The 11,303-nt window shown below is 45.9% G+C and overlaps 1 protein-coding gene across 1 annotated transcript in view; it reads right to left on the bottom strand.

Moving 5' to 3' along the window:
* The window catches only part of PDLIM1 (PDZ and LIM domain 1), a 32,216-nt gene that overhangs the window by 16,157 nt on the left and 4,756 nt on the right, over window positions 1-11,303 (bottom strand). Inside the window, exon 2 of the mRNA XM_010188102.1 lies at window positions 6,152-6,236. Coding sequence (XP_010186404.1) covers window positions 6,152-6,236 — 85 coding nt within the window. The remainder of the gene's footprint in view (window positions 1-6,151; window positions 6,237-11,303) is intronic.

Here is an 11,303-nt window from a genome sequence, read left to right as displayed (position 1 = left end):
TGGCGGTGTGGGCGGCTGCTTTTTCCTCGCCGTGCACCAGAGATGAACCTGGCTGCCACTGTAGGACCCGCTCATCCCAGGCAATTCCCAGCTGTCAGGAAGGCAGACAGATGGACAGACAGCTCAGGATAAGCCACCTCCATCACCTGAGCTGGGGCAGATCCCATGCACCAGGGACATAAAGCCACCTGGATGCCTCCGTGGCCCCGGGTGCCTTTGGGCAGGTTGGGGGCAATCTGGGGTAAGGACAGGCTCCTGGGTCCCATCTGCCACACGGTGATGTGGCCAAGGCCATCCTGGCTGTCTTGACCTCACCACCACCAGAAACAGGAAGAACCTGGAGTTTTTTTCTACTTGCTAAATAAACTAAACTGAGACATGAGGGGTTGAGCACTCCTCTCCCTGAAGCAGGGTTTTCCTCTCTGCACAGCACAGCCTGAAAGCAGCCAACATGGCTAGAGCCTCAAAGGCGCTGGCTACTGCTCTGCTGCCACCACATTGCAACACCCCTGCACCCTGTTTGCCTCCCTGCCCCTTCCCAGGCCACCTCCACACAGCCCCCAGAGGAAAGGCAGGTTGAGTACAGAGCAGGAGGGCTGCTTGAAGCCACCTAAACCTTGTTTCAGGTGCAGAGTCATGATTTAGAGACAGGCCAGCATAGTTATTTCCTGGAGCTCCAGCTCTCAGAGTCATGGCAACCTCAAGTTAAGAATTAAAAAAAAAGTTAGCACCCAGGCTCTGCAGTTGCAGGAAGAAGCAAAGGCCCCCACGGCCCTGCAGGCCCCCAAAGCAGCTGAGCAAGACAGCAAAACCCACTGCCCCACTGGGCCCCATAAGAAAAGGATGCTTTTGCTTCCCAAGTTGGAGCCCAGAGGCTCGGGGCGGGCGATCCTGGATTGCACACCTCGAAGGCCATGCCAAGAGGAAACAAGATTAAACATTTCTCAGTATAAATGTTTACTCAGCTCTAAGAAAATGGGCCCCTGACCAAACCTCAGCAAACATGAGCACTCCGGTCCTGTGGGCAGAGAAGGAGAGTGGAGACGGGCAGCCAAAACCCCCAACCCCAGCCTTGCCCTCACAAAGCTGCCTGGGGAGCTCAGGACATGCTCGTGCCCAGCCGGTGTGCCAGGGGGGAGGCTGTTCATGCCAAATGTGCAGCGACAGCTCAGAAGAGGATGTCTTCGTGGCAAACTCTACCCCATGCTATGTTTCATCAGCTGTGATCACAAGTATTAAGAAGTGCCTTTACTTTCACCTCTCCCTCTGTTATTGTTTCGGGTTTTTCAGCTATGGAAAGATCTTTTGCAATGCTTTGAAATCCAATTAGAAATTAGGAATGGTTTGGGGTTTTGTTATTGTAGGGGGGTAAAACAACAAGGCTGGCTTCCCACATCCTCTCCTTCTACATCCTCGACACATTCCACATCCATGTGGTAACGCCTTTTAACCAAAACCAGCAGGTCGTGATACGCCAGCGCAGTTCCCTCGTCTGAAGCGCGATGTTGTTACTTTATATACCTATTGCTTCATGCATTGCCTACACACATGCATGGCCTTATCAAAGGCCAAGCCAGCCACACACCCAGTTTCTATAGCCCTTGCCCTCTCTGTATCCAAGGAGATAAAATACACAAGACGGAAACAATGACATCACTCTGCGAGGATGAGGATGGGACAGGCACTCTCAAGAGGCCTTGGGAAGACAGAAGTGGCTGTCTGTCACTGTCAGTCCACAGACAGCCCGATTCATCTCCAGAGCTCCTCTGGCTGCACGTCTGGAGGTTATTTCTCTTTTAAAAACAAAAAAAAAGCCACCACAAAAAACATCCTCACGTTTGAAAACCCTTATCTTCTGTGGTTAAGAAGAGCTGATCTACCCATCTCAAACCAACTGACACTTTTACTGACATTCTTGAGGGCTGATGTCAATACTTGTGCCTCATTGCAAATGGGGTATGTGGCCTTCAGGGAGCTGGACAAGCTTTTTTGGAGACAGTCCTGGTGCTGACCGCCCTCAAAGCTCATCTCTCAGCTCATTCCCTACATGAGCTCACTCAGCTCAGAGACCTAGGCCCCATTGACCTCAATGTCCTACAAACATGACGGGAAGGGAGGGGAAAAGACAAACCTTCTCCCACAGAGCCCATGTCTGACAAGACACGGCACGGTCTGAGGGACGAAGAGGTTTATTGTTCATTTTACCGAGGGGCAATACAGCCACACGCACTAGCGCGTGGGTCTAGAGCTTAATGCTTGGTCCAAGGTCATCAGAGAGCACGGCTGAGTCTGAAAGTTATGCTGGTCTCTGGTCAGCGTCACAAGCATTAAAATAACCTTAGTCACCGAGTAAATTGTTCTCTCTTGCTGTGATCACTTTTCTCAAGAAACGTTAAGCAGAAGGGAGAGGCAGACGTGTTATTTTAATCTTTCTCACTGCGGTGAGGAAAAGCTCTTGATGGGAAAATTACACTGAGTGATCGCCCTCAGGATCTGGGTGAGAAGTGCAAATGAAATAATTGAGTAAATGTACTAAGAAGACTCTGTCATTTCCTTTTCCCTTAACGTTGCCATGGCTGCACTCAAAACAAAGCTGGCTCAGCCACTGAGCCATCACCATCGACAAGTTGCTGCACCTTTTTGATGAAATGTGATTTTGTCATCACTCTTGCCTCAGTTTAAATTAATTTAGAAGTATAAAGATAATGGTAATGAAATAATAGTAAGGCTGTAGCTTTTTCATGGGCAAAGGTCAGCTTAGACAGTGAAGTCAGTCTTGGGATACAGAACTTCAGGGAATGCATGGGAGGTTGTGGAATGCCTTTTTATTTTCCAAAGGCACATAAAAATATTTTGAACTCACATTCCAAGTAAAGGAAAATACTTCCACGGGCGGATGCAGCATTTTACAAAGTATCAGCACCCATAAGGATTACAGAAGTAAACAAAAAGTCTACTTCAAATGGGGTAAAAATCGTGTAAGCAGTAATCTGAAAGCTAGCCATACAGTTCTTGAGACAAACTGAGAGTTAACGTCTCTCACAAGACCTTTTGCAAAGATCTAGTTATTTAACTTCACCGATAAAACAGGAAGAGGAAAAGAAAGAGGAAAAGTGCAACAAGAAATTTCAGTTAAGGTACTGAAGGTGGGAGAGGCAGCATCAAGCTACCTAATTTTAAGAAAGGTGAAAACTTATTTGAATAATTGCAGTCCAATTTCTACAGCAAAGGTATAAAAGCTTTTTTTTTTTGAGCCTGAAGTACATCTATTCACATGTATGATTATATTTCTGCATCCAAAGGTCTGTGCGCAAAACCAGTGAGAAACATCTTCAGAGGACCCTGGATTATGACTTAAATGAATCACTTGGACTCAGTATGTCCTGTTTTCTTTGGTAAGTGAATTAATAAGTGTTCTGTGTGAGACTGTTGCCAAGCAAAGCAAAGATATTGTTTTCACTGGCGAGCCAGTTAAAAAAAACAACTGCACCTCTCAGACAGCGCTGCCTTCGAAGATTGGGCTCTACTCACAACTTCTAACAATCCTGTCGGAAAAATGAGATCAGCATCTTTGTGGCAACATCCATAGCAGTTTGCCATACTAGTATATATATATGCACAGCATCTTCTGCACTCTGCTGCTGCTGATTGCAGCAGGCCTGGCTGAAAGCTCTGGTGATGCTGCAGAGATGCAGCCCCTGAGTGACTTGGCCAATGCTCGCCACAGCCCTGGCAGGAGTCAGCGTCCTCCCCTGACGTCCCGCTGCAGGCACACAGAGCTCCCCACAAACCTCACTTACTGCAGTCAGCTACTGAAAAAGGAAAGGGGCATGTATTTTAAAAACCAACCAACCAACCTCAAACTTAAAACTTGACGGTGTTCACAACACTTTTCCTTGACACAGCGGACAAGGATCTTCAGGCACTGTTAGGCAGGAAAGGTAAATGGGAGCCTGTGGTTTGGAGACATTTGACATCTTCCCTCACACTGCTAAATTCCTGTTTGAATATGCAGCAGGCAAAGCCCTTTAAAGGAAAGCTCCATGCTCTGAAAAACAGCAACCACCACTCACATAGGCCACTGCATATGACTTAATTTGCTTCATTAAGGTAAGATTTATGTGAGAGCTTGAATGTTCCTTTCACACCAGGTGTGAAACTCTTCTAGTATCAGCCATCACAAGGGGTCAAAGCCTAACAGTTGTTCCCTAGTAACAAGATTAAGGCAAGGGTCACTGCTCAGAGATAAGGTTTGTAAGAGGAATCTCTCCACAGTCAGTTTCTCACTTTTTTTTGCTGAAGTCAGTTACAGGTTGGTATCAACAAATTCAGCTGTACCACACTTACAAACTGGCAGCATCAGGATAGAATGGCTAGAACTAAGACTGAGGTTAGGGTTTAGGAGGGGATGTGCTCCATCACCAGAGTTATTGCTGAATCCTGTACAGTCTGACCTTCGTGATGCCCTTCACCTGGATTTTAGAAAGCAGGACATGACTTTTAAGTCAAAGACTAGATTTAAGATTAGTTCCTCTCACCCATGTCTCACCCAGAGTTGCAGGAGACTCCTTAAAACAGTCTAGGGGTGATTTACATGCAAACACTCCGCAAGAGAACAGCTGATTAGGGTTAAAACTGCCAGAGTTTAAGAAAGAGGTGGCATCAGTTAATTAAGATAGCCTATGTTTAGTACTTGACCAGCAGTGGATATCTATTCAGTGACCCAGGCTGGACTGGGGGGAAAAGTGTGGTGGTGCAGCTAGTGACAGGGGGGCTGCAGCCATAGGTTTCTTGCTGTGGTTAACTAAGCTTAGTGAGCTATGTTAAACTCCTGCCTGGCATCTGTAGTGGCCTATATTTAATTCTGGGGCATTTAGCTAAATTCTAGTTAATGGCTGCGTGAGCCACTTGGATGCCAGGACCAGGTCTCCTGCCGAATTAAACAACAGCCCTCTGCAGCCTTGCAGCAAAGCCTCAGAGCAGACTCTGCCCCACTCCCTTGGCAAGAGATAGCCCCAAGTCGCAAGGTTTGCAGCAGCGCAGAGCAGCAGAGCTTGGGCAGCAGCAGACACAGCTCGATGGTGTCATTGCACAGCCCCAGCCCAACTTAAGTCCAAATGCCTCAGCCTCACGCTGTGCCTTGGCCGAGTTATGAAATACCTGGAGAATGCTGCACCACGCTCTCAAGCCAAGCAACACACAGCATCTTGGCGCGAGAGGGAGCATGGACAGGTCCCAGGCGAAGGTCTGGGCAGGGTGTTGCTGCACATGTGCTACTTGAGGTTCAGGTCCTTTCCAACCCAAACAGACATATTAGCACTTAATTAATTGCAGAGTCAAACTAGTTTTATCTCTACTTATTTTGCTAGAAAGACATACGGGATGGGATGTGTGCTGAGGCCAAAATCCATGTCACTACCCTGGTGAAAATCTGGATAAATGCCTTTGATTTTCATGCAGTTATTCTAAATTTGTGCAGTGCAATCCTCTAAGCCTAGCCCAGGCAATGCCCTTGCACAGGTCACCATTATTACTACATTTACTTGACAGAGGCAGCAGACCAGTGAAGCAAGGCTGCCAAAAGGTTACAAAACCAACCTCCTAGATAGAGGCTGCAAGATCTGTCCCATAGATAAAAACATAAAAGGCTGGTGTGTTTCTCTTCTACTTCTTCACAGCTAGACTGCTAGTAAGAACTTGCTATTAAAAGGGAAACAACAAAACCCCCCCCAACAGAAAACACTCAGAATGAATAATTTTCCTCCCTTCTCAAGATCGTTCTTATCTACGAAAATCAACAGGCTTAGCAATGGTAGCAATAGTTTATGAAGCCACACCTCTACAGTGCCTTCTGGGCCCTATGGTAGGCATGAGCATACAGATGGCAGGAGACAACATCTCTGATCCAAGCAGCTTACCCTTGGCAAGGTATCCGATTAGCTCTCCAGGGCAACAGGCTTCTGACCAGGAGGGAGGGAGTCTGTCTCTGGAGGTTTCCAAGGACCGCGTGATTTCTAGGAGATGTGGGGCACACGCTATCCCCAGTGCAACCAATGGAGTGACACATGCGCAACTCCTTGGAGGATCAGGCCACTCTGAAGTCAGACAGGAGTAAGTGGGAACAAGTGCATGCAGATACTCCATTACCTACCTGTGGCTGAGAGGCCAGATTCATCTTATAAGGATGCGTCTTTCCCTCCTCATTTACAAGTGGTGACCAGACTTTTGACTCCGTTCTGCAACACATAGATTTTTAATAGTTAATCTACTTTCATCACTGAGCATCATTACTGTTATTAGAAGACTTGAAGTTCATCAGCTGAAAACATTTCACCAGCCTTTTGTGTATAGCACTATCCACATCAGGAGGAAGCTAGGCAGGCTCATTTTAGGCATATAACTTGGATGAGTTAGTTATGTTGTATGAGGGTTTTGGAGAAAGACTGGATCTCAGTTGTGACTATCCTGGCTTATCCTTTGGGACTCCACTGGCAACACAACAAGCATGGGCTCCAACCCAGGCAGTAGAGTTGGGGGTCAAAAAACACCACAGAAGCTGGAGATATCCATTAGACGCAGATTCTTTAATTAAGTGGGACGATTCAGATTACTCTGCGTTTAAGCTTTTATGAAGAGGAATAATTCATGTCCATATTGACTATACAGAGAACATTTTGTTCTTGAAGTTGTGCTGCCTTGAATAAGCTAGAAATAATTTTATTTTGGGTCTCCGGAATTTTCTTCTTATTTATACAGTGGTATCCATGCTGAACAAACAGACGCTTTTGGGAACTACAAAAAAAATGTGTCCAAGTCTGCAATGGGACTAAGAACTGAGATGACATAATGTATCCAAGAGAAAGTCTGTATAACCTTTGCTGGTCTGCGGTCTGACCCAATTACTCACAGCAGCCTAAAACACAAGTCAAGATCTGTGACCAAAACTAACCACTTTTACCATCATCATTCTGGAATTTTGCTATGCCCCAAGGAACAACAGACAAACAAGTGGCAAGGAAGAAGCAGAGTGCTTAGATTTGCTTGAGATACTTTGTGGGAAACATGCAATCTACATTTTTCAGAAGTACAGACAGTACTTAGCATCTCAGATGGACTAAACAATGTCACTTTCCCCAAACTTTTTAATAGTAGCAAATGAGCGGCTGCAGTACTGTTGAATGAAAACGTTGTTCAATGCTAAACATCGCATAATGCGGCAGTCAGATGGCTGATAAACTCTTCAGATGAGTTTTGAAAACCATGTCCTGTTTTGACAGGAGTCCTTTGTAGAATCTGCAACTGCAGAAAGATGTACTTCCCAGATACTGGTGGGGCCAGGGCCAGCTACAATTTAAGTATTTAGTTAGCAAAACAGGAATGCTTGCACTGAGAATTAACTGGATAACTGGAAAAAGACTTTAAGCAGAAAAGGCTTATAAAACTGACAAGGACGGAGAAATAGCGTGTAGAGCTACTCATGATAAATTCAATCTGGTCTACACCATTCCTCTGAAAGCCCTCCAATGTCAGGACGTTTTTTAAACAGCCCAAACTTAACAGTGATGCACACATGTATCCAAGACATTTGCTGCATAAATAGTATTTTAAGACTTACATTTAGAGGGTAGCTCAGTGGGAGGAGACAGGAGGCAGCATTTTCAGGGAAGAGGAAAAGTTTTATTGACCTGCTATTGCATTTATTGCACTCTGGACTTTACACAGAAGAAATCTGAATGAAGGCTGCTGTGCTGCTCCTCCTTTCACAGGAAAGTACAAAGACACAGGTCACACCAGATACCATCCTTTACAAGCATTCAATTACAGTAAACCTTTGACTCCAGGCTATTACATCCTGTAGGCTCAGCTGCAGTGTTGATACCCAACAACCCATGTCACCCAAATCCTGACATCTGGCAAGCCAGGGCACAGACAGACTAACAAATATGAATGTAACAGCTGCATGGGATCAGATCTGTGCCAACCTGATCATCATCTTGTCTCAACAGCTGCCATTACTGGATGCACAACATACCCCAGATGAGTATAAAATAGCAATTCACTCCTTGCTTCTGGCAACCCATGCTCTGAGGTTTTACCAGTGATTTTTCTCAGACTATGGCTATCAAGCCTGACAAAGACACAGCCATCTCTAGGACAGCTGTATTTTGCACCCAAAGACTGTGTTTGCAGCGGGGAGCAGTCCACTGACCAATGCAAAGCCTTATTCCTTGAAAGCGTTTGGAGATCATGGGTGGCCAATTTTCACCTCTTCTGGAACAAGAGGTGACACAGCAAAGTATATGGAAATCAATTACCCTGCCAGCCAGGCTGTAAGCAAGTGGACATTGGCTGGAGATGCAAGAGCAGTTCAGACAGCATTAAACACTCCAGCTGATTTCTAGCATGAGGCATCCATGTGCCAGGTCTTACTAGCAGTCACCTGAGTACTTTTGAGGTAGCATTTTCTTTTGCAGCAGTTTAATATTATCAGATTTCAGAAGTGCCAAAAGGCTTTATTCAGACTGGAAGTTTACGGTTAGAGCAGGTCAATATACAAATACAGAACAGAAACCTCCCCCCAGGACACGAGGTACTTGCTTTCATCCCACTGCTTCTCATACTACACATTTGAGGTGACACAGCACCTTGGTCTCCAGCGTAAGAGAGGCAGCTATGGCCAACTACTGCAGCCAATGCGGGATTTGGACCAGATTTTTCTCCCTTATTTATTAGCAAGGCAAAAACCAGAAGTTTGTTTCCCAGCCTGCTGCCATTCTGATCTGTCACTGGATATAAATGGAAGCAGCAAAGTCACTCCAGGCTTCACTTTCAATCCAGTTTAAAAGTTATCCAAACAGAAAGGTTAAATAGCCTGCGTGGTTGTCCCTCTAAGGCTGGGAGGGTAAAACTTCTCTTTGTCTTCACAACAGCTGCAGCAGAGCCCTTCAGCCACTCTCAACAGCCCATTTATGGCCCCAGCAAAGCCATAAAGAGGAGCAGATTTGCTGTCCCTGGCTTTGCCCAGTGGAGTTTTCAAGGTGCATGCCCATCCAACCACATCATCTGTGGAGCCCATTGTCTTCAGGTCATTGGTAGGACCACCACAGTCCCGGCTCTCAGCAAGTGTTTCCTGGCTCTGCTCCTGGTATTAACACCTGCATTTTTACTGAAGTGTGACAGGAGAAGGAAAAATAGCACCTAGAAGTTCACCTTATGTCCCACTGCTGACTTATTTTCTGAAAGGCTGGGAAATGTGGGCACTAGGCACAGACAGTAGGGCAGACTGGTTAGACTCATTATGTTTCTGTTTTACCTATATGTTTTCATACCTTATTTATATGAAACAGGGAAGCATCAGAGCAGATAGCTCAAAGCCAGCCTCAGCAATGGCACCTTCAGTTCATAACAGGCTGCTACAGATAGGACTGTAGTGACTTTCTGAGGTTTTTTTTTCCAAATTTAGGGGACAGGACCCCTCAGCCACAAAACTACCTCCACGCTTCCCTTGGTGAGGCTGTACCCTTGCCATAGAGCACAGCCATGCTAGCAGGGCTGCCAGACCTGCCTGCCCACTGGTGGCAGGGCTTGATGCCCTACAGCCTGCTGGGGAATCACACTCTCTGTTTGGTGAAAGCCAGCAGGCTTCAGCATCCCCATAGGATCTCACAGACTCCTGCTTATGTTGATGAATATTTATTTTACAATATGGTCTCTAATGCAGAGAGCGACACTTCAACAGTGCAGAAAGAGAAGACAAAACCATGACACTCAAACAAGCCTGGGAACAAGGGCCAGACAAATTAATTGCAGGCACGTGAATAAACAAACATCAGTTTACATTTCCATGCTGTTTTGATTACTACAGAAGAGAGAGCAACCAAGACAAGGCCAGGGAATGAGCCACACATTTGCTGTTTCATCCAGGCAGAAACCAAGACTCAAGATATGGAAGTAATTTCTCTGATGGTAGTTTGGATGGGGAGGTACTGGTAGGAAGCAGAGGAAGGAAACTGCGTGCAAGCCATAGCAGCAATCTGGAGAGGTATTTACAAAATACATTTTTAAAGAAGCTTGGCTTGAGCACAGTGTCATATAAACATTACAAGAACCTAGATTTTGCTGTCAGTGCTTTGCGTGCAGAGCTGGGCCATAGCTTCAAGGGATAATTCAGAGCTGGAAAATGAGAGCCTAATTCTGTGTGCCAGGAAATGCGTAAAAAAATTCCTAAATAAGAGAGGTACATTTATATTCCCAAACACTGGGATGAACCTGACTGAGATACCAAAGTAGCAACTAAGCCCATGAAGATAGAGAAGTTCCTTGTGCAACAAAGTTTTCTAGTTGAAAGTGAGGAAAAATCTAAAGAAATCCGCTTTTAACCCTCCCTAGAATTTTAGACAGGCGTTTTAAGAATGTTTAGACACTAACTACAAGAGCTTTCAGGCTACCAGGAAGGCACCTTTTCATCAGCCTTTTAGCTGCAACAGCTGCAAAGGACATGTCCTTGGATTTAAACATGAGTCACTATTAGCAAACCGTCCATTAATGGACATGCTCACTTTGGCAAGCAAAACTGTACTTGGGCTGCATGCAGCCTACTGTCAACTCAATCAGCAATGCAAGTCACAAAGAGGCCCCAAATCCATTCCTTCACACATGCCCCTCTGCTCCTTGCATTTCAGGCATCTCTTCACACAACCACTGAAAACAAAAAGGGCAACTCTGGCTAAGCAGAGGCACCAACAGAAGTTCACCACAAGCAGTTTTGCTACAGAGTTAGGAAGGATAAAGCACACCTGGCTGCTCTGACTCACACTGTTCCTCCGCTAGCCAGCTACGGAGTTAACTGCTTCTGCCTCACCAAAGAGGCTGTAAAAATACAGCAAATGCCAGGCTTGACTTGCCAAAATGACTTTGAACGTGCCAGTCATTAGCAAAAGCTTCTGACACGTCCCAGGAGTGCTCAGAGCACCATGCCAGCCGCAGAGGGGTTGTGAGCTGCCAGGGAGGGCCAGGCAATCTGCATGCCCTTATATAGCTGCATGCAGAGCAACAGGCTTTTCCCAGGGCCAGAATTATTAGTAAGATGACAGAGCTGGAAAACTCTTGTTGGCAGGGAAGCAAAAAGCAAACCTAAATGAGTCAACAGATTCCACTGACTTCCTAGAACACAAATTTGAGCCTATTGTGGCTTTGTGCAATTAGTGTCTGTGACTGAAAACTGGGAACACATGGAGCAAGCAAGAGTGCAACTGAAGCTACCGAACAGAATGCAGATGACACAGCACACACATGCTCTTTCC

Source organism: Mesitornis unicolor, unplaced genomic scaffold (assembly GCF_000695765.1).
Source record: "Mesitornis unicolor isolate BGI_N332 unplaced genomic scaffold, ASM69576v1 scaffold7, whole genome shotgun sequence".
Lineage (NCBI taxonomy): Eukaryota > Metazoa > Chordata > Aves > Mesitornithiformes > Mesitornithidae > Mesitornis > Mesitornis unicolor.
The sequence above is the reverse complement of the archived record's forward strand: the minus strand, read 5'-3'. Positions and strand labels throughout refer to the sequence as shown.